The sequence below is a fragment of the Lissotriton vulgaris genome, unplaced genomic scaffold, assembly GCF_964263255.1.
Source record: "Lissotriton vulgaris unplaced genomic scaffold, aLisVul1.2 SCAFFOLD_2672, whole genome shotgun sequence".
Taxonomy (NCBI): Eukaryota; Metazoa; Chordata; class Amphibia; order Caudata; family Salamandridae; genus Lissotriton; species Lissotriton vulgaris.
In genome coordinates, this window is record NW_028245207.1 from 135,979 (window position 1) to 162,238 (window position 26,260).

The window sequence follows — 26,260 nt, forward strand, 5'->3', positions numbered from 1 at the left end:
AAATAGAATTTCAACACCCTTCGGACATCCAGGGAATGAAGAGCTCTTTCCGCTGGAGTGGAAGGATTCTGAAAAAACGTAGGCAAAGTTATAGTCTGGTTAACATGGAAATCAGAAATAACCTTAGGAAGAAATTTAGGGTGAGTACGCATTACAACCTTAGCAGCATGAAATACAGTATAAGGTTCCTGGCAACAGAACGATTGAATTTCACTCACCCTGCGGGCCGATGTAATGGCCTTATGAATAGGTTCAAAAGGTTCCTTCATCAGTCTGGACAGCACCACATTCAATTCCCATGAAGGCGAAGGAAGACGAACAGAAGGAAACACTTTCTTCAAGCCTTCCAAAAAATCCTTTATCACTGGAATCTGGAAAAAGGAAGTCTGTGAAGGGCATTTCCTGTAGGCAGTCAGAGCAGCTAGAAGGACCTTAATGGATTGAAAATTAAGGCCCGACTGCGCCAAATGCAAAAGGTATGGAAGGATGACCTCTTCCTTACATGTCGTCGGATCATAGTTCAGGACTTGCACCAGATGCAGAATCTCTTCCACTTGTAAGCATAGGAAGTCCTAGTGGAAGGTCTCTTAGGCTCCTTCAGTATGTCCATACAATCTGCGGGAAGATTCAAATGGCCATATTGCACTATCTCAGGAACCATGCCGCCAAACTCAAAGACGAGAGGTTGGGGTGTAACATCTGCCCCCAGAACTTCGTGAGAAGGTCCAGCCGGCACAGCAGCCGTATGTGCGGAAGAAGAGACCGATGAAGCAGGTCCGTGAACCACCACTGTCTGGGCCATTCCGGGGCAATTAGGATCATCCGCGGCCTGGACTGGGACAGCTTGATGAGCACCGCCGGAATCAGGGGAATGGGTGGAAAAGTGTACATAAAGCTGTTCGACCAGTTGATCCATAGCACATTCCCCAGTGTCCCCTGCTGATAATACCTGGATGGGAAGTATCGGCATTTGCGGTTCTGCGCTGGCGAACAGATCCACGTCTGGAGTGCCCCACCTGGCAAAGACGTCTCAGAGTACTTCGCCGTTTATGACCCATTCGTGGTTTTCCTGAATCAGTCTGCTCAGTGCTTCCGCCTGAACATTCTGCACACCTGGCAGATGGGTAGCCATTATCGTCAGTCCTCTGGCTAGCAGCCAGTGCCAGATCGCCTGCGCCTCCTGCGACAGTGTGCACGATCTCGAACCCCCCTGCTTGTTGAGGTAATACATTGTGGTCGTATTGTCTGTCTGTACAAGCAGAGAGTTGATCTGAAAAGATGGATGAAAGGCCTTTAGTGCCAAGTGAACAGCTCTGAGTTCCAGGAAATTGCTAGGATACGTGGACTCCGTCGGGGACCACTGTCCTTGTATCTGTAACTCTCCGGAATGCGCTCCCCAGCCCTGGAGAGAAGCATTCGTCACGATGGTCTGAGTGGGAATGTTCTTGTGGAAGGGAACTCCTTTGAGGAGGTTCTCAGCTGAACACCACCATTTCAGAGACTGTACAGCATGCAGAGACAGTTGTATCTTGTCGTCCCAGTTCCCTCGCCTCTGGTCCCACTGATCCTCCAGACACTCCTGCAGCGGTCTCATGTAGCCGTGCGTGTGGCTTGAGGAAGATACAAGAGGCATCGACCCCAGTAGAGAAGACACCGTCGTCACTGTTGTAGATGGAACAGTCATAAGAGCCTGAGCCTTCCGAAGGAGTGATAACCGTCTCTCCTCCGAACGAGACACGCTTGCTGACAGCATATTGATGGAGGCTCCCAAGTACTGTGGCAGTGGACCGGAGTCGGGACAGACTTGGACATGTTGATGTGGAAACCCAGCTTGTTCAAGAGAACGGACGTCTTCTGGAAGTGTGCTTGAGCTTCCGAGAAGGAGGATGCCTTGATCAACCAATCGTCCAGGTACGGGTAGACAAACACCTTGTTCTTTCTCAGGTTTGCCGCTACCACTGCCATGCATTTTGAAAAGGTCCTGGGCGCAGACTTTGTGAGAAGTTGGCCTGATATATAATGTTCACTATTCTAGTGAGCACTTTGTATCAGTCCAAACAACCCTTATTGATGATTGGTTGTAAGTCAACCTTATAGACCAGCTATCCTAGTAGCGTGGATACGAGCAGTCTTCGGGCTAAACTCTAGAGGGCGTGTTAAGCCAGCTGTTATACCATCACATATACCCCTTGAACACCAAGTGAAAGGACACCACACAAGTGTTATGAAAATAAACAGTGTATTTATTAGAATCACAACAGCCCTGTACTCTTTATGAGGACAGGGTACTAAGCACACAACAATACTCTTACGAAAATACTTTAAGTTGCACAATTTACACAATTTACACAGATGCCAGAGGGGCACGGAAAACCATATACTATGGAAGTGGAATGCGAAATTACCAACAGGTAAGTACTGTACTAATAGGCTTTGGAATCGCTAGGACTACGTTACTGAACCTTCAGATTACTAGTAGGAGGCCTAGGGGACTCGGGTGCAGAGTGTGCACTCTCACGCGGGATGCGGGACAAAGTCTATGGTAGCTAGATCTCACAAAGTTAGATTCCACCCTTCTAGAGGGACACGACATGTATGTAACTGTGAACCCCGGTTAAAGTTAACTCAAGCCTCAGCTCCACAAAATGGATGCTGCCACCACAGACACGAGTCTGACCTCCTGCTGCTGGGAGTCCTTCCAGCGAGGAGAGCTTGGACAAAGGGTTTCCTGTCAGGGGCGGTGCTAGCACCATCCCAGACAGGGTTTTGTGTATCCTGGGTAGGCAGGGCTTTACAGGAAGGTGACTGCAGAGTGGCACCCCGGTGCTCACTACGCATCTGCCGGCTAGAACCAGTTCCAGGGGCACACCAGCCCCTGGCCTGGGGAAATTCCGGCATGGGAGAGGGGTGTAACCACCCCCCCTTCCTGGTCCCACCCCTAGGGCAGGACCTAGTCGCGTACCCACCCCTTTCTTTAGGATAAAGGCAGGAGCGGGGACCCTTCCAAACTAGATCATCTTTGAATCAAGAAACTACTTTCCACGAAAGGAACTCTCGACTCTTCTCAAGATTCTCCCTTGTGACTAAGGAGTAGTCACCCTGCATCCGCAGGCACCATCTAAGAACTCTGCGGTTTGCTGCACGTCCTTCCTCAGGAATCCGACCGACCAGCACCTCTGACCTCTACCTACCTCTACAGCAAAGCTGAGAACCGTAGGTGCGACGAGACCCCGAGGGACCAGCCATCTTTAAGACTGCACGACTTCTTTCCAGCACGACAGCCGAGGGATCCTCTGGTGAGTGCTTTGGGGTCCGAGAAGCCCCGACCCTGAGCAGCTCCAGCACCGAAGTCCAGCCTCCCAGCATCTCCACGATCTGCGTGGGGCCCTTATGCTTTTTGCTGCTCACCGCGTTGTTTGACTACTAGCCCGCTGGCTTGTGGCCTTCCTAACGACGCCCGACGACATCACCGCTGCTGGTCTGGTTGCTCCAGACTGGCCCTTGCTCCCTTCCAAAAGAGGAGCACCCCGGACCCTCCTGGTCCACTCCAGACGCCATTTTAGGTCCACCGCTTGCCAAGACTTGTTGCCCCATCCTGGGTCCAGCGACGCCGACAGCTTCATCCATCGTGGGACAGCTCGCTCCTCCATCCTGGTCGCAAACAACGCCTCCTGGTCCGTGAGACTGCAGAGCACAGCGTCGCCCACTCACCTAGTCGAGGTGACTACCATCCGGTGCCCTCCTGGTGCCACCTGACAACTGGCTAGTAGTCATGAACTTGGTCCCCTCTGCTTTCAGGTATCGTCCATCTTCAAGATCCAGGCTTGGATCACTTCGAACTCTCTTCACTGGTCGCCTGCCAGCATCTTTCTTCCAGGCTCCTAGTCCGTCTACGAGGATTCCCGACGTCTTTTGAGACCTATGCAGCTGCAGCCCCTGGGCTAGGTAACTTCAGCATTTCGGTGCCCCAGCATAGCCTCACTATCCAAGGGTCAGAATCCACTTTCGTTTTCCTCCTACCAGGTCGGGTTCGCCCGAGAACACTAAGTTTGTGAGATCTAGCTACCATAGACTTCGTCCCGCATCATGCGTGAGAGTGTACACTCTGCACCCGAGTCCCCTGGGCCTCCTAGAAGTAATCTAAAGATTCTATAGTCAAGACCTAGCGATTCCAAAGCCTATTAGTACCTTACTTACCTGCTAGTAATCTCGCATTCCACTTTTGTAGTATATGGTTTTCCGTGCCCCTCGGGCATCTGTGTAAATTGTGCGAACTCAAGTATTTTCGTAAGAGTTTTGTTTTGTGCTTAGTACCCTGTCCTCATAAAGAGTACAGGGCTGTTGTGATTCTAATAAATACATTGTTTATTTTCATAACACTTGTGTGGTGTCCTTTCACTTGGTGTTCAAGGGGTATATGTGATGGTATAACAGCTGGCTTAACACGCCCTCTCGAGTCTTTAGCCTTAGACTGCTCGTATCCACGCTACTAGGATAGCTGGTCTATAAGGTTGACTTACAACCAATCATCAATAAGGGTTGTCTGGACTGATACATAGTGTTCACTAGAATAGTGAGCACTGCATATCAGGCCAACTTCTCACACTTGTCTTGAGTAATTTTTCTCCACTCGACCAGGTAGTATTGGACACTTCTCTCCCCCCCCCCCCCCCCTCTCCCCACCGGAGTGGGTAACGGATGACGGGGAAGTAACAGCTGAAGACTTAGACACAGGCTGGCCTTTGGTCGCGGTGGCAGATTGCTGCCCACCCCGGCCCTTCTGACGTATTTGGAAGGGCCTCCTCTGGAACTGTTGCTGTTGTTGCTGGCCTCGTTCCCTGCCCTGCGCCCCGTACCGTCTCTGGAACGGGCGGTAGGTCTTCTTTTGTTCCTTGGGCTTCTCCAACCCGACAGCCATCAGGGTTTCAGCCTCTGCCTTCATCCGGGCCATTTCATCATCAGCGTGCTTTATAAAGTGGGTCTCTACTGAAAAGGGTAAGTTGGCCACCCTCTGTTGGGCCTCAGGTTTCAATGACTTAAGCGGCAGCCAGGCATGACGTCTCTGGTTGACTCCATGGCAGTACCCGTGGGTTGCCAGGAGCGATGAATCCGCAGCTGCGCTGATCAGTTGATTAGAGACCAGCAGCCCTTCATTCAGGATCTCCATGAAATCCTCCCTCTTTTCCTTGGGAAGGAGTAAAGCAAACTGTTGGAGGGACTCCCACAGAGCCAGATCGTACCGTCCCAACAACGGTGAGGCACTCGCGGCCTTCATGGAGGTGGCGGCCGTCCCGCAGATCTTCCTGCCTGCTGAATCCATCCAGCAGCTCTCCTTTTCTGGAGGCACTGTAGATGACTGGGTGGTGGCATGTTGTTTCCGCGCCGCTGTCACTATCACCAAATTCGGTGCTGGATCCACCCTGAGAAATGCTGGGTCCGAGTCAGGAGCCCTATACTTTTTTTGTAACCTGGAGGGCGTTGATTTCGTAATCGCCGGAGTGAGGAATGACTCTATGGCGGGCTCCACCAATCCCGGCACTAACGGCAACAAAGGTCGAGACAATTGCTTCTTATGAAGGGTCTCAAAAATGACTGAGGTCGTCGGCGTGGGCACAGTAAGCTTGATGCCCAGCTTGCCCGCCTCTCTCAGCAGCACATCCTGGAAGGAGATAATGTCGTCCACAGGCGACACCCTCGTCCGAGGGGATTCCGACAGGGTAGGCGAGTAGTCACTGGCTCTGGACGAATCCGTTCGAAACCAAGACCTGCCCCTCCTGTGGCGCCTAGCAGACGAAAGAAGGCGATCTAGCAGACGAAAGAAGGCGACTCCTGGATCTCTCTCTCCATCTGGAGCGGGATCTAGACCTCCTCGGCCTTAGTCGTTCCGCAGGCCTGACCGGGAGCCTCAGAGGAAGAGGCCCTGTAGGCGGAGGTGGAAAGTGTGGCAACGAGGCCGACCTCGGTAGAGCAGGCGGCTGCCCATTAAGTGGGGGAGGCGGAGGCGGTGGCAGTCCATGAGGCGGCGGAGGATGATGAGGAGGAGGAGGAGGCGGCGGTGGTGTCGGAATCCGAGGGGGCGGATCCTTTGGCAACGGAGGCGGTGCTGAAGGCGACTTCGGTTTAGGGGGCGAGTATACCACAGAGTACACAGAGCCCGGAGACTTCTTCACTCTCCTCTTCTTCCTCGCCTAACCTGACTGGGGAGACCGAGAGGCCGGGCCCCCTGTCGGTGAACGACGTCGTCGCTGTGCCCCCAATGATCTGAAGGAGCTTCTGGCATCAGAACGTCTCCTGGAGGACGATGCCTTCCTCTTAGGCTCCGAGCGCCTCTTCGGCGTCGATCAACGCCTTCTCGACGTCGATGATCTAAGTCTCGACGTCGATGATCTAAGTCTCGACGCCGATGATCTATGTCTCGACGCCGACGATCTATGTCTCGACGCCGGAGTTCTCCTTCGACGTCGAAGATCTCCCTGACTTCGAAGCTCTACGTCTCAACGTCGATCTTTTCGACTTCGAAGATCCTCGACGTCGATGATCTCTTCTTCGACGTCGAATCGACGTTGACCGGCGGTGTCGCCTCGACGGCGAGCGCCGTCGTGACCTCTCTCGACGTCGATGACTCGACGACGACAATGTATCTGTACTCGACGTCTACCTCGATGGAGGTCTCAACGTCAGTCCCCTCGACGTCGAACGTCGACGCTTCGACCCAGAGCCCTGGGGAGACTGGGAACAGACCGTGGTCATTCCTCTCGACGCCGACGTCGAGGCTATCGACGTCGACGGAGACCGGTGGCGTTTTCTGGCCTTCTTCTCACTGGGGAGCCCCCCAGAGGCCTCAGCACGGGCAGATGAAGCAGTTCCAGCATGCCCAGACCCACCTTGACCTTGCTGTCTTCTTTGCTCCAGTCCTTGGAGCCTGATCTTCTGTCTTTCCTTCAGGGTTCTGGAGGAGAAAGTCAGGCAGATCTCACACTCCTCGGGAACATGTACAGAAGGGAGACATGATACACACCTTGTGTGGATCGGACTTGGCCTTCTTCCTAGAGCACTCAGGGCATTTATCAAATAAGGCAGGCATATTTGGTCAATGAGGGCTCAGAATTACCAGAAAAACACCAGTAATTAAAGAAGGCACAAAAACACGTCGAGTGAACACACTTTAACACTTTAAAAGTGCATAAAAATTGAAATAAACCCTAAAAAGGGAGAGCTCAATGCCCCAGGGTCCTGCTAGCAGGAGCCGGAAAATACTGAGAGTTCTACAAAGTTTTCTTAAAAGGCATGGTATCCCTTTTTGAGCCACATAATGGCAGCCTATGGGGCTTGTCTGTCCACCCCTTCCTCTCTATCATTCCAGAGGCTTTCTTGGTAAAAGGGGAAGTTTCTCTATGAAGGAAACTTGGCAGGCTGTGCTGAATATGGTATTGGTGGAATATCTAGTTGAAGTACTGGACAGTGTAGCCTAGCAGGTATAGGCTGCATTATTGGTCTTTAAATTCTCTCTTAAGTGTCTATGCAGGACTGCACAAAAAGACAGCTTAAGAGATTATTTTTGATTGCTCCGGGGTCCCCGCACATGAGCGGGACTATTCACTAGATGATGACTATATACAGAGATCCCCTACTACAGAAGTCTAATGCCACCATCCAGTCTCCCGGGTCCAGGACCTGAGCAAGAGTGAGCATTTTGAACTTTTCCTTTTTGAGGATGTCGTTGAGAGCTATGAGGTCAAGGATAGGACAAATGCCTCCGTCCTTTGGATCCAGAAAATAACGGGAATAGCAACGACAGCCTATTACTGGCCGGGGAACCCTCTCTATAGTTCCCTTGGCCAAGAGTTTGGACTTCCTCGCTGTAGGAGAGTAGGGCCGAGGTGTACCCAGGGCCTACCAGGGGCTGAAGCATGTATTATGCCACCCCTGGCTGGCCATCTAAATCTGACACAACTGGCTGCACGACAGCTGGGGCAAAGTGGTGTAATCACCCTTTGCTGTAGATATAGTATACCTATATCTAACCCTAAAATGGACACATGTATTCCTATCAGTCACTCCTATGGCAGGCCTTAACAATCCTGAAGGCAGAGTGCTTGGAATTATGTGAGATGGTGCTCTGGCATGAGCTGAGCCCGTCTGCAGCTTGCGGAACCAAGTCCTAATAGCTGTTCTATGATAACGCGTACCATATACTCTTAAGTGCATTATAATCCTCGCGGTTATTTGCCATCTTTGGTATCGCTTTATCAAAACATGTTGAGTAAGGTGTCATACGAATTGGAATACTAACCTCTCGCCAATTCTGGCGACGGGGTTAGCATTCCACCCTTCTAGAGGGACACGACATGTATGTAACTGTGAACCCCGGTTAAAGTTAACTCAAGCCTCAGCATCACAAAATGGATGCTGCCACCACAGACACAAGTCTGACCCCCTGCAGCTGGGAGTCCTTCCAGCGAGGGGAGCTTGGACAAAGGGTTTCCTGTCAGGGGCGGTGCTAGCACCATCCCAGACAGGGTTTTGTGTATCCTAGGCAGGCAGGGCTGAATAGGAAGGTGACTGTAAGTGGCACCCCGGTGCTCACTGTGCATCTGCCAGTTTGAACCAGTTCCAGGGGCACACCAGCCCCTGAGCTGGGGAAAGTCCGGCATGGGAGAGGGGTGTAACCACCCCCCTTCCTGGTCCCACCCATGGGCAGGACCTAGTCCCGTACCAGCCCCTTTCTTTAGAATAAAGGTGGGAGCGGGGACCCTTCCAAATTAGATCATCTTTGAATCCTGAAACTACTTTCTACGAAAGGAACTTGAAGTAATTCAAATTTTATGGTCAATTGTGTCCCCTATCGTAGACCCCAACGGCTCCATGTACGTGCTTCAAGTACATGTAATTTCCCTCCATGACCAGCTATGAAGACGCAAATACATTTGCGTCCAACGTTAACATGTCCTCTTTCAGATGCACCATGAATGGATCGATAATTCAGTTCCTAAGTATGCCGTGCCACCGTCTTTACATGGTGCACTTTCACGTTTTCCTGGCTCTGTTGAGTTAGGCCCTGATTTCTGCCATCGAGCCTTTCTGCCTTCCTGCCTTCTGCCTCTGAAAGTTGCAGCCTGGATTCTGTATCCATGACCTCTGCCTTACTCCCTGCGCGGCGAGCGGTGCCCGGCTCGGCCTGCTTGCCTGCCAAGACTGTATTCAGCCTTCAAGTTATCTGCTCCGCTCCTCGAAAATACATTCCTGTCTAGTTATTTAGGTAAACATCCTCCCAGCTGCAGAGCAAAGGGCCCGGCCTCACTGTCTCCATGCAAGTAATTCACTGCTCCTGTTACCATGGTAGGCCCATGGCCCCTCGCACTACACGCAGACACATAGACGCTTATGCACGCACTAGCAGTCAGTATAGAATAGCCTCTGTCCGAGAGACCTTTCCTTCTAGATAATACAGTTCCGCAAACACAAGATATCAGATATGATTGGGTTTAGATTGTCCTGACACGCCAGACTTCTGTCTCCTCTTTCGGAGCTAAATGTCAAGTCCCCTTCACCCTCCAATTCCACGTCAATCACACGTCATGTTGCCTGCGCGCGCATCCAGCCATATATTTCTGCTGACACTGCAGGATTCCTCTATGAATCCACCCACTTATGACACTTTCATATGACGTCTCTAGCACACACCTCCGTGTACGCCCTTGTGCACGCCTTCTGTTACGTACATGTGTTCTTATCTCGTTTCTTTCAGCTGTTACGCCTTTTTGTATCCATCACCATTATATGCATTAACTATATATATTGTACTCTGTCAATAAAGCATTGTCTATCCCTTCCTGAACCTTCGTGGTGATGGAACATGATACCTGGTTCGAACCATTTTATTATATGGAATAAAACCCTTATAAAACTCAGATTCCACGGACTCTGCCTCTCATTTTTTTGATTGAGCTATTATTGAACTTTACCGCATAAAATTCCGTATAGGTAATTTTTATTTACCACAAACTCAAGACTTCTTCCTAAGATTTCTCCCTTGTGACTAAGGAGTAGTCACCCTGCATCTGCGGGCACCAACTAAGAACACTGAGGTTTGCTGCACGTCCTTCCTCCGGAACCAGACTGACCAGCACGACGAGACCCAGCTTCCCTGGTACCTCTGACCTCTACCTACATCATCAGCCCAGCTGAGATCCGTGGGTGTGACGAGACCTCGAGGGACCGGCCATCTTCAGAACTGCACTACGCTTATCCAGCACGACCGCCGAGGGATCCTCGAGTGAGTGCTTTGGGGTTTGAGAAGCCCTAACCCTGAGCAGCTCCAGCACCAAAGTCCAGCCCCCCAGCATCCACGAGATCTGCGTGGGGCCCTTCTGCTCTTTGCTGCTCACCGCGTTGTCCGGCCACTTGCCTGCTGGCTTGTAGCCCTCTTGACGACGAACGACGACACTTCCATCGCTGGTCTGGTTGCTCCAGACTGGCCCTTGCTCCCCTCCAACAGAGGAGCAACCCGGACCATCCTGGTCCACTCCAGACGCCATTTTGAGTACACCGCGAGGGCTTGCATTTGCCAAGAGTTGTTGCCCCAATCCTGGGTCCAGCATCGCCGACAGCAGATACCTTCATGGGACAGCTCGCACCTCCATCCTGGTCGCCGACAACGCCTTCTGGTCCGAGAGACTGCTGAGCCCAGCGTCGCCCACTCACCTGGTCAAGGTGACTTCATCCGGTGCCATCCTGCTGCCCATCTAAACACTGGCTGCTTACAGGTACCCTCTTCAGCTTATCCAGTCCTTGGATCGGCCCGGAACATCTTCACTGGTCACCTGCCAGCAACTTCCACTTCAGGCTCCTGGTTCGTCGACGAAGAAACCAGATGACACTTGAACCCTATGCAGCCGCAGCCCCTGGGCTAGGTAAACCGAGAACCACGGTGCTCCAGCGTAGACCAACTCTCTAAGTGTCCAGATCCACTTTCGTTTTTGACCTACCTAGTTGGGTTCGCCCGAGAACACTAACTTTGTAATTTCTAGCAACCATAGACTTTGTCCCGCATCACGCGTGAGAGTTTCCACTCGGCACACGACGTCCCTAGGCCTCCTGCTTCTAATCCAAGGGTTCAGCATTGTAGGCCTAGCGTTTCTAAAGTCTTTGAGAGTAGTACTTACCTGCTAGTAATTTCGCATTCCACTTTTGTAGTATATGGTTTTCCGTGCCCCTCGGGCATTTGTGTAAATTGTGCGACTTTCAGAAATTCTTTAAGAGCTTTATATTGTGCTTAGCGCCCTGTCCTCATAAAGAGTCCAGGGCTGTTGTGTTCTAAATAAATATCCTTTTATTTTCATAACAACTTGTGTGGTGTCCTTTCACTTGGTGTTCAAGGGGTATATGTGATGGTATAACAGCTGGCTTAACACGCCCTCTAGAGTTTAGCCTAAAGACTGCTCTTGTCCATGCTACTAGGATAGCTGGTCTATAAGGTTGACTTACAACCAATCATCAATAAGGGTTGTTTGGACTGATACATAGTGATCACTGGAATAGTGAGCACTGTATATCAGGCCAACTTCTCACACTCCCGAAGTAAGGCAAGGTGATCCTCCGTCAGCCAATCGTAAGTTGGAGGCATGGAGTGAAGGATAGTCTTGAAGGGAAGGGTGTGGCCGCTTTGGACTATTTGCACCCCCCACCTGTCCAAGGTGATATCCCACCAGTGGTGAAGGTGATGGCGTATCCTGCCACCAACTGGACATCCATGATCTGGGAAGATCAGACTAGGAAGGTTTGGTGGCAGATGGGGAAAGGGTTGAGGCATGACCTGACTTCTGGCTTCCCGTCCCGCAAGGTCAGGGTGAACCGCACCCACAGCCACGCAGAGTTTGCAGAACTTGCACTGTGCTCTGGCAGGGGTAGGGCTGGAATGGTTGGAAGTCTCTTCGGTAGTCACGAAAGGAGCGAAAGTCGGACGCAGGCCGGGATGACATTTAGAAGCCCAAGGACTTGGCCATAACCCCCGATTCCTAGAAGGACTCTCGGACTGTGTCCGCCCTGCCTCCGAAGTGACGAGCGCCATCAAAGGGCACTTCTGTACGGTTGGCTTGGATATCCCTTGAGAAGCCAAACATTCTCAGCCAGGCGTGGCGCCCAACTGCCACCGTCGAGGAAATCAATCTGCCCAGCGAGTCTGTTGTGTCTAAGTAACACCATATGTTAAACTTTGCTCCATCTCTGTTATCGGCCACATCCTGGGAAAAGACAGCCCCGGCCTCCTCCGGGACTTGTGACAGCACTGGCGCAATCGTTTCCCATAGCTAATGGGAATAACGGCCAAGAGACATGCAGTGTTAACCGACCGCAATGATAGGCTGGTGGAAGAGAAGATCTTACCAAAGCAGTCCAGGTTTTTGGATTCCCTATCTGGGGGGTTAGGAATGGAATGTGCTACGGGAAGAAGAGGCTACCAAGCTCTCCGGGTGGTTGAATAGGTGATATTTCTGTTCACAGGAGCCCCTAGCTGGCCTCAGACCAGGTGCTCAGTATAACATCCGTCATAGCCTCACGTACTGAGCAGCAAGGGTTCCGGGGTCGGGACACCATGCTGCACGACCTCCATCAAGAAATTAGTCTTGACCGCCTCTGTAGGGAGCTGCAGGTCCAAGACCTCCACAGTACTGGACACAAAGTTTGCATAGGAAGCCCCCTCCTCCATAGCAGGTTAAGAGGAGACAGCATGCCAGGCTCTGGGGAGGTGTCCAAACCACTGGCATCACCCAGGTCCTAGTACCAGTCTATTTCCTCATTGTAAAGAGGAATTTCTAAGGGGTCTTTCTGCCTCGTCCAATCTTCATCCAGTCCTAGCCTTTCAGAATAAGGCAGAGGATAAGACATGAGCCCAAAGGCTAGGTCGGTGCCGGTCTCCGTGTCTGTGGATGCCCAGGCGGCTCTGTGTTGTCCGGAATGAGGAGGAACCGCCACCTGTGGGTGACTTAGAGGGCCTCAGCACTGGACGCGGCAGCTGGGAAGGTCGAAGTGGTATGACTGGTGAAATTCCAGATCCAGGAACGTATCTAAGAGGAGCCCATGGTGTGGAACCTACAGGGCATACATGGTGTCATAAAAATCTCTTAACTGGAGAGGGGTTGCTTCCGGCCCCGGAAAGGGAGGGAAACGCAGAGCCAACCCAGGCACCTACTCCACAGAGCACGACTCAAACGCAGAGACTCTTCAGTCTCGTCAGGTTTCAGCCAGGGCGAAGCATCCGTCAGCTTCTTGTCCTTTTTAGAATGCTTTTACCAAACGTTGACAATTTCGAGTGGGAGGAAGACGACTTTTATCCCCCGGGGCGGTGCTCCGACCTTCCTGTCGACGAGACTGGAAGCAAGATTTCCGAGGGGACCTCCGTGATGCCAGGCTGCAAGCAGCTTTAGGGATCGCTCCCTCAAAGCTTTCGGAGCCATGGCCCGACAGTCTGAGCGCAACTTCGGGTAGTAGTCGCACTCCAGACACCAAAGACATATCCGATGGGGGTCCGTAACCCACATGGTGCGGTGACCAGTGCAGCACGGTCTGAACCCCGAGGTCTTCTTACTGGTCATCCTACACACCAAAAAGTTTGACAAAAAGTGGAAAAAAGTCTGTAAAAAATTGACAGGAGGGCTCTCTCTTCAAAAGATCTGTGTTGGTTGGTGCGGTGACGTCAGCGCGCCAGGGTGTCTCCTATATAGTTGAGGCAGACATCATGACAACGAACTAGATGCCTCCAACGTCACATGGAGTTCACCGACACCACCTATTGGTGTGCTAGGGTCCTGCTATCAAAAATCTTCCCGATCCAGCCTGACGCCTCGAAGTTCACTGGTAAGGAATCTGTAGCTAGTTGTCTCTATCAGATTATGCAGTCAGGACTTTGCTGTGGGACAGTCAGTCAGCGTGCATCATCCTTACCAAATTGACGAGGGGTTGGTATGAGAGTGGGGATAGCCGTATCAGACGTCCAAAAATACGATTGGGTGACACACAGGCGGCCATTATTCAATGGGTTCACCATCCTGATAATGAGGCTGAATATCTTATAGGCAGGTTCTACAACCGAGGAGGGGGGGGGGTGGGGGGGGGGGGAATCTGTGAGTGCTCTATACCAACAAGCACTACATGCCTCTTCAGGGTCCCATGGCTATCATGATTCAATTCTGGAACTTCACGCTTAAATCAGTGGTCTGAGGGGGACAAGATAACTCCCATTCCCTCGTGGGAGTCCGAGAAACTGGGCACTCTGGGGAGGCGAAATGATTTCGACAAGTGGGAACTTCTGGGACTCTCCATGGTAGGGGAATCTGAGCCCAGGACAATGTGGTCCCTTACTCTGACTTAGAAAGGTGAATATGTGTTGGCGACATCTGAGATCTTTTGTTACCTCCAGACCAGACACGCACTCCAGGCAGCCATCCCTTGGGGGGACAGATATCCTTGAGTCCCTAGAGGATAGGCTGCTTGATGATCACATGTATCATAAGGCAACTTCCTTCATATACAAAAAGTTGAACAACTCACTGAACACACTCTTACAATTGCGGGAAAAGTGGAACCAAGACTTGAAAGGGCTGAAGGACAATGAATGGCCAGACGCCCTTGTTTCTCCTGGGAAGGTGGTGATTAAGGCCGGGTTTCCGCTGGTGCTGCTCAAAATATTACACACGTCTTACCTGGCATGCACAACAGTGGCCAAAATAGGCAGGGCAGCAGATGCAGGATGTAGACCATGTGGCCAGACAGGGACTTCATTTTTATCTAATATGGAATTGCCCAGTAGTACGAATAATTTGGGAATCAGTGGTAGAGGGCTTGAATACAGTGTGAGTGAGTGAAATGCCAATCCCGCCAAATGATGTCCTGTAAATGTGTGGGAAGAAGCAGACCTGAATCAAGCGGAACAGACAAGGATGACTTTTAGCCTGGTTATTGCCAAACGTAATATTGAATGTATATGGAGAGTATCCTCTGGGCCCCCCTCCTGGGAGACACGAAACGGGACATGGACTGGTGCATGGTGGAGGAGAAAGTGGTTTACGAAAGCCAGGTCTGCCCTTCCCCCTGAGAAAATCTGGGACAACTGGAATGTCTATGAGGAAGCCTATGTACCTCCCTCAAACAGTCACCATCAACAGTGACCCTCAGTACTGTACCCATCCCAGTGTAGATGATGAGAGGGAGGGAATGTGCTAAAATGTGATCTGTATATCAATCGTGTTTGTGTGTACCTTTCAATGTGGTGTTCTTTCTGGCTTTTTTACTTGGTGTGCATTTAATAAAAAGATCATTAAAAAAGCAGTATATAAATAGAAATATCTTTTAGAACTGCATTAAAGTGATAAAGAGAATAATTCAACACTGGCGCACACAAGAAAACAAAAGTTGTTTTACTAAAATGGTCAAATAAAAGACACAAACAAATTTCAGCTTCCAACAAACTAATGACCCACAATTGGCTAGTCGAGTCCATAGATAGGGCCAAAAGAAGTGGTGGTCCACTCTTACAAGAAGATAGTTCAACCAGGACTAATCAAATTATTTGTGTGTTGACAAAAGCCAAACAGGTTTCAAAGAAGCAAGTAGTGGACAGACCAAAACCTTTCGGTCTCTTGTATATTTAATATGCAAGGCCATCCTCAGTACAATGCTTAGAAACAAAATATCTCATGAGTTTCACAATTTTGCATCACCGGTCTTTAAAAACATGCAGAAAAATGCACATAGTAATTACAACTGGATTTATTTTCAATTTTAGCTCACCACAATTCTTGTTTTAGAAGCATGAAAAGTAACAATTTAACTTTAAGGAGGGTTCTGATCAATTATAACACAAACCACAGACCTGTGGCTGTTCCAAAATACCAATATAAATGGCATTTTAACCAATCATGGTGAGTCACAATTTGCAACCTACCTCATCAATATTTATGAGGTGGATCAAATTGCAACCCACTATAAATCTGCATTTTTGTGAATAGACTAATTATACACATGTAGGTTTGCAAAATACAAATGCTTTGGGTAAAAGTGGGTGTGCAAATTGCAACCACTTTTACCAGATGCATTTTTAGTACAAGAGGCAAATTATTCAGCATATTTTGGCGAAGGAAAGACATGCAAACCTGAATTATGTCTGCAGATACATGCCTTGGCCTTCATTGCAGCTAAAACAAGTTAAAGTTTTCTGAGATTTCTGGCTCACGCTCTGCAAGTTAAAAACTCCTACCTTTTCATAATGGAAGAAACTCCTCAAATGTCTTGAGATTCTCCCAATCTGAAATACTGCAAACCTCCATTCTGGAGGCCGTATGGAGATGACTGAGAACAATGCAATGCAAGGATTTCGGATACGATTTCTATACAAAACTCTCCCACGCCTTAGTATCTTATTGTAAAACAGGATTGCAAAGACATATCAATTCCTTTTTCATAAGCCACATTCATCCCTGCACTGGAATATCATCCTCAACTACAAAATGCTCTTCTTTGCGAGTGTTACATTTACTTACATTTACTTTGTTACATCAAGGGTCTTGGACCTAGACAGTTCAGAATAAATTCTAGCCCGCACAGCAAAGGACTGATCCACAAGAGAGATTTAAATATTTATTAGTAGGTGCCCTAATGAAGAAGGTACCAATCTCAAGTTGACACATTAGGAAGTCAGTTTCCAAGATGAAAGCAGGTCTAAAGCTTCTCCTGCTCAAAACATTGACGAGTCAGCGATTAACAGATACAAAGGTTTTTAGTATGAAAAACAAGGGCATTTGAATTGCAAGAACTACTCTAAAATTTGGCACGAAGGGAAATCACTTCACTAAAACACTAATATTTGATTGTACAATGTGTAAGAGCTATTTCTAGACTGCGTAATGCATTCTTTGAAAACATACAAATAAATAAGATTGCCCACAACAAAGGACCTATCTATCTAAGAAACCTTCTTACTATCCATCGTCCGATCAGAGACCTTAGATCTTCGGGAATGACACAATTCAAACTTCCCCGTATTCACAGAGTGAAAATGGGGGGGTCGTTCCTTTCGCTACCTTGGAGTAAAACACTGGAATGCCCTCCCTGTTCATTTGCAAATGGAACCCTCAGAAACTCTATTCAGAGCCAAATTAAAAACTCACCTCTTCCCCCTATAATACATTTCTGTTCCTCTTCCGTCCTTCTCCCTCTGTTAGTTTTGTTGGCAGTCAGCGCGGGGATACACAGTCTGTGCAGCCATGCGCTTTATAAATGTTTTATTATTATTATTAATATTAAATCCTTACTACTTATTATAATCACGGTCGTTTGGCAAAATGGGACAACATTTTAAATGCCCATTTTCATCTAGTCACTCTATAAAAATTGCAAAGGTATTAAATGCAACTGACGTTTGCCAGAGAATGCTAAAATGTTAAGTATTCATTTTGACAGAAACGTCTGAAATATAAGATCTGACTAAAGCATGATTCCATATGCACCTGGAAACAGCTTGCTAAAGAAGTAAACATAACATATTCTGTTGAAACATGAGCAGAAAATACCTGTCGAATGATGCTCTTCACGCAGAGAAGTGGCAAACCCTGGTAGCTTGACTTAATGATCCACTTTAGGAGATGATGACCCAGAACTTCAAACACCATGCACACATCTTCAACAGGTCAAGGATAACTAAACAAGCCACATGGTGGCAAAACAACTGCATTAGGTACTTTTATCCATATTAATTTAAAGCAGATAGCATTTGTCCCCCAGAGTGCAGGATAATTCACATTCTGTATTAAGTTCTTCCCCAATTGCCTGGACAATTCTGTCACAGTACATCATCAGACAATATTAATAACTCTCAGACCTATGCACTTGAAGTACCAAACATTGTAGGAAGGTGGATATCTGACAATGGTTGCCCCCAACTTTTTGCCTGGTGTTTAGCTGGTTTTTCGACTTAGTTGACCTGGGGCCCTGCTATTCAGGACCCCAGGCCCACTGCTCTCTCGGTAAAATGGATTCCATGTACTCTAGGTACATATCTAATTGGATACTGAGTCACCTTATCAGCCCCTGTACAGTGTACTTTAGGGACCCAGGGCATAGGTGCACCCAGGGCCTACCAGGGGCTGCAGCATGTATTATGCCACCCCTGGCTGGCCACCCAAATCGGACACAACTGGCTGATCAATCAGCTGGGGCAAGGTGGTGTAATCACCCTTTGCTTTAGATATAGTATCCCTATATCTAACCCTAAAATGGACACATATCCTCCTATCAGTCACTCCTATGGCAGGCCTTAACAATCCTGGAGGCAGAGTGCTTGGAATTATGTGAGCTGGTGCTCTAGCATGAGCTGAGCCTGTCTGCAGCTTTCGGAACTAAGTCCTTTAGCTGTTTCCATGATAACGCTATACCATATACTCTTAGGTGCATTATAATCCTCGCGGTTATTGGCAACTTTGGTATAGCATTATCAAAACATGTCGAGTAAGGTGTCATACGAATTGGAATACTACCCCCTCGCCAATCCTGGCGACGGGGGTAGCATTCCACCCTTCTAGAGGGACACGACATGTATGTAACTGTGAACCCCGGTTAAAGTTAACTTGAGCCTCAGCATCACAAAATGGATGCTGCCACCACAGACACAAGTCTGACCTCCTGCTGCTGGGAGTCATTCCAGCGAGGGAGGCTTGGACAAAGGGTTTCCTGCCATGGGAGGTGCTAGCACCACCCCAGACAGGATTTTGTGTATTCGGTAGGACAGGGCTGAAAGGAATGAGACATGCCTGGGGCACACAAGGTGTCACTGTGCATACACTGGTCTAAACCAGTTCCTGGGGCACTCCAGCCCCAGCTCTGGCGCAAGACCGGACAAAGGATAGGGGGTGTAACCATCCCCCTTCCTGGTCTCACCCAGAGGAGGGACCTAGTCGTAATACAGCCGTGTGGCTCACTGGTTAGAGGCGGCAGACCCGAGAGCAGAGGACGGCCGGGGACCAGGGTTCGATTCCCGGCGCGGCAGGTTTCTGGACCAGGGTCAGCGGACTCGATAATTCTCTCGCCTCGGTGCCCACTCTGATCAGCGATCACACTCTGCAACTCTGGGCATTAGCTTGCCTCATCTTCACTAACGGCCCCACCAGACCGCCGGGGATGCCTGGTCTCACCCTGGAGATACCCATTAAGGGACCATCTCTCAGGGAAGCCAGGAAGGGTTTCGCAGCGGTCGAAGCGCCTTGGGACCCTACGGGTAAGTAGTGCGCTATATAAATGCCTATACATACATACATTAGCCGGTTAAAGGTAGGAGCTGGTCCCATTCCAAATTAGATTATCCTGAACAACTTTACAAGAAGAAACTCTGGACTTCGACGTTCTGCTCCACAGAAGACTGAAGAAATCTCCGTTGTGGGCAAGGAGTGTCCACCCTGCACAAGCAGGCACCATCAGCGTACAGCGGCTTCCCTTTGTCGTCTTCCTTCAAGGATCCAGACTTCAGAGTCCGACGAGACCCGGATTCCCAGACCTCGCGACCTCTACCTACATCTGCAGCACAGCTGAGATCCGTGGGTGCGACGAGACACGTGGGACCGGCCATCTTAAAAGAAGCAGCATTTCGCTCCAGCAAGACTTCTGAGGTAACCTCGTCCAAGTGCTTTGGGGATTGAGAAGCCCCGACCCCGAGCAGCTCCTGCACCGAAGACCAGCCCTCCAGCATCCACAAGATCTGCGTGGGGCCCTTCTGCCTGTTTGCTGCTTGACTCGTTGTCTGGTCACTTGCCGACTGGCTAGTGACCTCCTAGACGACGAACTTCGAAATCTTCACTGCTGGTCTGGTTGCTCCAGACTGGCCCTTGCTCCTTTCCAAAAGAGGAGCACCCCCGGACCCTACTGGTCCCCTCTAGACACCGTTTACACTCACCGCGTAGGTTGCCTTTGCCAAGGCCTGTTGACTCCGAATCCGAAGCAGACACCGCCGACAGCGAGAGCATGCGTGGGATAGCTCGTGCCTCCATCCTGGTCGTCTAAGACACCACCTGGTCCACGTGGCAGCAGAGACAAGCGTCCACTCTCACCTGATCGCGACAACGACATCTGGTTCCACTCCAGTCACTGGCTAGTGACTTTGAACATTGTCCCCTCTGCTTTCAGGTTCTTCTCTTCACTGATCCACCCTTGGATCACACCAGACATCTTCCTCCTGATCGCCTGCAGCATCTTTTCTTCCAAGCTCCATAGACTTCAACGCCGGAACCCGACACGACTTGGCACCTATGCACCTGCAGCCTGTGGGTGAGGTAACACGAGCATTTCAGTGCTCAAGGGTAGCTTGACTCTCCTAGTGTCCAGTTCCACAGTCGTTTTAGTCTTACCTAGTCAGGATTGTCCGTACTCACCTTTTTCTTGAACTGTACTGTCCATAGACACTGTTACGCATCTCGCGTGCGAGTTCACACTCTCCAAACGCGTTCCGTGGGTCTCCTATTACCTACCTAGAGTTAGTAAAGCGTGGTCCCAGCGATCCTACAGCCTCTGGACAGCTCCATTCCTTTTATCGACTTTCACATTCCACTTACTTAGTATATGGTTTGTCGTGCCCCTAGAGCACCATTGTAATTTGTGCAACTTTAACGTATTTTTCCTAAGAGATTGTCACGTGCTTAGCCCTCTGATCTCATAAAGAGTTCAGAGGTGTATGTTAGTTAATAAATATCTTGTTTATTTTCATAACAACCTGTGTGTTGTCCTTTCACTTGGTATTCAAGGGGTTCTATGTGGTAAAACAGCTGGCTTCACATGCCAAAAGAGTTTAGCCTAAGACTGCTTTGTCCATGCTACCATTAGGGTAGCTGGTCTATAAGGTTGACTTACTAGTGAGCATCATACATCAGGCCAACTTCTCACAAACATCACTGGCAAAGCATAGTTCTAAATTAGCAGCAGGCTGCCAACTGTCACTAAAGTGGACTAAACGTGTAAGATACAAGATGTTGCTTTAGTTATGGTAAACTGATACACAGGAGCAGCAGATTGTAATCAAGAATGTCTTTTGGGAATACTCTGAAACCATGCTAACATTGTTTATGACAAAATATTCATACATCACTTACAAATACACACATATTATGCATTAAATGTGAAATAAAAATTTTAAAAATACATGTCTACTGTACATCAATAATTAACACAAAAGGCAAGTCATCCCAGTATCCACAAGCCACTTGTGTCTGTGGTCTGCTACACGCACGGGAGGCCCTTCATATCATAATAAAAGTATTCTTATATAAATTTATGTTCAAAGACACTCCGTAGGATCTGTAAAGAGGATTTATTTCAGCTCTGTAATAGTACAACTCTCAATTCTAGGACTCTGAAGGATACGAGTGCCGTTTGCTCCTGGGATTTTAAAGTCATCCAGAAGTTGAACCACCATCTCTCTCTTTGGGTCACTTGGGTCGGTATTTCGTACCTGAAGATAGAGGAGGAGAAGGTCATTCACAGAGCCTGTATACACCAGAATATGCACATGACATTACATGGCATATCTTATCGAAAGATCTTCCATAACATGTTCAAAACTACTGTAAATGCTGCACATCTCTTACAAACAATAAAAAGAATAGTAACCAGCACTTGCAAATATGTGAGGCTCATCATAAGAGCATAAATACTCATAAGACTGTAAAAAGACCTTATCTCATTTACAAATATTTGTCTGGCACGGATAGGCTTCAACCAACCTCCATTGCACTCTGCAAGTCATACAAAGCTTTAAGATAGAGAATAGGTTTCATCTATCAAACCCTAAATGTACATCACTCATTACCATGGTATGAACAAAAGTTACTTACCTGTAAACTGTGGTTCTCCAGTATTGGTGATTTTCATAGATTCACATGCTTGAATATTCCCAGTCGTCGGAGTGGGAGTTGCCCGGGACATAAAATAGTAGTAAAAAATAAAAATCACATATATAAAAAATATATGTCATAGTAATAATAATAAGAAAATAGAATTTAATAATAATAATAGAATGCTTGAAAGTACCATAGAACATTATTAACACATAAGGAAGCATTGAGGGAGAATCACTTTACTGGCATATCCATGTCGTTATGATAGTCCAAATTCCAGCCAATGAGGCTGTCGAACCCTCTAGAACCTTCTCCTCAGAAGCTCAGGCCCTCAAGATTTTCGTAGCACAAGAGTGGCAAAAAAGTGGATGAGGAGAAGAGAGCCTCTGAGGGGAGGAAGGGTGGGTCGCATGGGAATCTATGAAAGACACCAATACTGGAGAACCACAGTTTACAGGTAAGTAACTTTTGTTCTTCTCCAGTATTGGGGTGTCTTTCATAGATTCACATGCTTAATAGAATAGCAATCAATAGCCAATATATCCATAAAATGTTACAACCGTAATGCATGAACATATCGCATATTTAAACAAACACTATTAATGGTACACTGATGCGAAAATGCAAAAACATTTTATGGCAGGAGGAGGGAAGCAAGAGAGGCTCACCTTACTTGAAAAAATTCAGAAGCACCGCTTGAACAACAGCAGTGACTGCGCTTTCAATTACCTCCAGACAGTAGTGCTTTGTGAAACATACGTCTGCTGGACCACGTCGCCATTCAGCAGATCTGATGGAGTGGCACTCAGCGTATAAGGCAGTGGAGTATGAAAACTGCCCTTGTCGAGTGGGCCCTCATCGGAGTAGTTAAGAGCTTGCCCATCTTTGTATGACAAAAAGAGATAGCAGATGTCAAACCATGGGGCAATGGTTTGTTTGGTCACTGGATGCACTAAAACGCATACACAAGAAAGGTGGTCTAGCTTGCGAAGGCAGCTGTTCATAGTATGTAGAATTTAATATATCGTTTGAAATCTAAAGAATGTAGAGTGCGCTCAGCTGAAGACTGAGGGTTTGGAAAGAAAGTTTCATAGGATGACTGGTTCATAAAGGTGAAAGTCTGATAGAACCTGTGGTATATATAATGGATTGGTGTGCAGCACCAGAGAGTCACTTGGAAGTTGAAGTTAAATATATTTGATGGTAAAAGCTTGAATAGGATTCACAAGTCGAGAAGATATGAGTGCGAGTAGGAGGGAAGCTTTCCCTGTTAGAAATGTCGAATCCGAATCCGAAAATGGATTGGTTCAAAAGAAGGTTAGAGAAGCTGGGCTAATACGACGTTGAGGCGCTGAGAGGCGGGGAACGCCCGATGGGCAGACACATCCTGTAGAGGCCCTAAAAGAACTTGCGAACAATCCGGGAGGAATATAGAGACCTGAATCCATCATGGCGAAAACGAGAAGTGCAGCCAGTACTTTTCAAGACGAAATGAGAAAAGGGCTGACTTTGCAATAAGGAGAACAACAGGTAGGGTTTGCTCTGGTGTAGCGTGCACAGAATTGATGCAGACAGACTCGCACCAGTTACCAAAGCGTTTACATTTTAGTTTATATTTCTAAGTAGTGGAGGGGCTCTTGCATTCGCGAGAAACCTCCCTTCAGTGTGCGGCAATGCACAAGAGAGCAAATTCAGATTGCACAGGTTGAAACCACAAGCTGGAGGCCTGAGGAATGCGGATGGTGAATCCGTCCGTACTGTACTGTCAGAAGGTGCGGCAGAGGGCGAAGCGTGATAGGTTCGCAGCAATGTAGTAGGAGGAGGAAACCCATGCACCACGGTCAGTGAGGCCGTCTGAGCACAAAGAGTGGGATGTGACATGGTTAGAACCTCATTTTCCACCGGAGACGAGGCACAAACCGAATCGGCGGAAAAGCAAATGCAAATACTGTTGACGAGTTCATCGAATGCAGTTCCACACGATCTTTTGTGGGGAAGGCAGATTGCATAGTATAGGCTTTTGCGGTTGAGAGGTGTTGCAAACAGATCCAGGGCTGGTTGTCCCCCCAGGCATAAGATGTGGTCGAGGGTCCGTTGGTGGAGATCCCACCCATGGTTGTCCTAGGCGGATCCGTTGAGGGAGTCCGTCATGACGTTCGAGACCCTTGGAACAGGTCTTGCAGAACTATCAATGCGATGGTGAAAGGCCTATTCGCAAATGTGTTGTGCTTGTTTGGGCGACAGTGATCACGTACCTCCTTGCTTGTTGAGATAGTGTATAGTGAGAGTATTGTCTGTACACGCTAACACGGATTCCTCTCGCATTAGGAAGCCAGGAAACTGGATAACAGCTCCAAGCGGTTAGTGTGCGACGTGCGTTGGAAAGGCATCCATCGTCCTTTGATGGAAAAAACCCTGAAGGTGCGCTCCCTAACCTTCCGGAGAGGCATCGTTGGTAAGGGTGAGCGGTGGAGCGTCCGAGGAGGAAGCGACCTGCTGCGACACTGGGAGTGTGGGCCAATCAGCCCAGCGGTGTCCTCATTCGAAAGTAAAATTAGATGTCGTTGAATGAGCCAGATAGCTGTCGCCACTGCTTGGCTAGCTCCTCTAGCATTTTCTCATGTGTAATCTGCAGTTGGGAACCAACTGTATGCAGGTGGAGGCCGTGGCCAGGAATAACTGAGTACCTACTGAAACGGACCTTTATTGTACGTAGAAGAACAACCATGTGGGAGATGCAGACCTGTTTGTGTGAGACAAATACCTTTGCTAGGCTTGTATTGATTGATGCTCCGAGAAAAGTTCATATCGGAGCTAGGACTAGTTGGGACTTGTCATGATTTTTTGAAAATTCGGTTTTGAAACAGTGACTGGCAAGTTCGGGTGTGCTGGACTGCCTGTTGATAAGAGCGATGTTTAGGTGGGAGAAACTCACGGTACTCAGGCGCCAGGCCGCTAATCTCAGTGATGTCGGATCTGGATGATAAACCTGACCGTTCTGCATGCTAAGTAAGTTCGGGCTTGGATTCAACTGAATCGGTTTGCACTCTGACAGAAGAAGAAGCTCTGTAAACCAATACTGGCGCGGCCATCTGGGAGCAATCAGGATCAATCGGCACGGTTCCTTTTTCATTTTCCGCAGAACCTTGGGGACTAGTGGAATCGGTGGAAAAGCGTACGCATATGTCAGAGACCAATCTATCGAAAACGCATTCCCCTGAGAGTCTTTGTGGGGATGCCAGCTTGCAAAGAATTGGCATTTGCTGTTGGTCTTTGTCGCAAATAGATCTAGGTCTGGGCGACCCCACAGGCGAAAGATGTGTTCCACCGTCTGTTGATGTAATTCCCACTCGTTAGTGGAGACTGTCATCCTGCTGAGTGTGTCTGCCAAGACGTTCTCTGTGCCTGGAACATGCACTGCTTGAAGATTTACATCGTGCTTTAATGCCCATGCCCATAGTTCTTGGGATTCTTGGGATAGGAGAAGAGATAGTGTTCCTCCCTGCTTGTTAACGTAATGCATGCTTGTTGTGTTGTCTGTTCTTATCAACACATTGGCATCCTGAATGAGTGCATGAAATATGGCTCTCAGCTCCAGACGGTTGATGTGCCATCGCCTTTGTGGAGCAGTCCACTTGCCGCTGATTGTGAGGCCCTGAAGATGCGCTCCCCAGCCCTCGAGAGACGCATCCGTAGTGATGGTGAGGCTTGGTGCATCTTGAAGGAACGCACACCCCTGTTGGAGATGCCGTTTTTGTGTCCACCAGCGGAGAGAATTCTGCATGAGCGGTGTGATCCTGATGAGATCTTCGAAAGTTCCGGAGACCTGTAACCACTGCAGGCGTAGTTCTTCCTGGAGAGGTCTCATCCCGAGGCGACAGTTTGGTATTAATGGGATGCAAGATGATATCATCCCCAGAAAGGACTTGTATAGCCGAACAGAAACTGATTTTTTTGATAACAGATTCTGCGCCATGTTTTTGATCTTCATTTGTCTCTCCTCAGAGACAAAAGCTTGTAGCTTCTGGGTGTCCAATGTTGCTCCCAAGAAAGCTCGTCTTTGAGAAGGTCTCAATTGGGATTTGTCGAGGTTGATGGACAGGCCCAGAGATTGGAACAGGTGTAGACACTGTTGTAGATGAGAATGTACGACCTCGCGAGAATTGGCCTTTATAAGGCAGTCGTCTAAGTATGGGAAAATTTTGATTCTCTCCAGCCAGAGGTGCGCCGCTACTGGAGCCAAAACCTTGGTAAAAACTCTTGGCGCTGACCGTAGTCCGAAAGGAAGGACTTTGAATTGGTACTCCCTGCCAGCCACCCTGAAGCGCAGGAATTTTCTGTGGCGAGGTAGAAAGGGGATATGGAAATAAGCATCTTGGAGATCTAAGGTG

At 48.7% G+C, this 26,260-nt stretch overlaps 1 protein-coding gene across 1 annotated transcript in view; it reads right to left on the reverse strand.

The window, feature by feature from the left end:
- LOC147666499 (SRSF protein kinase 1-like) overlaps positions 1–26,260 on the reverse strand; it is a gene marked incomplete at its 3' end in the record, with an annotated part of 245,343 nt that overhangs the window by 81,560 nt on the left and 137,523 nt on the right. The window contains exons 5-6 of the mRNA XM_086949034.1: positions 21,397–21,484; positions 17,565–17,671 (exon numbers count right to left, since the gene is read on the reverse strand). Of these exons, the coding sequence (XP_086805160.1) occupies positions 17,565–17,671; positions 21,397–21,484 (195 nt within the window). The remainder of the gene's footprint in view (positions 1–17,564; positions 17,672–21,396; positions 21,485–26,260) is intronic.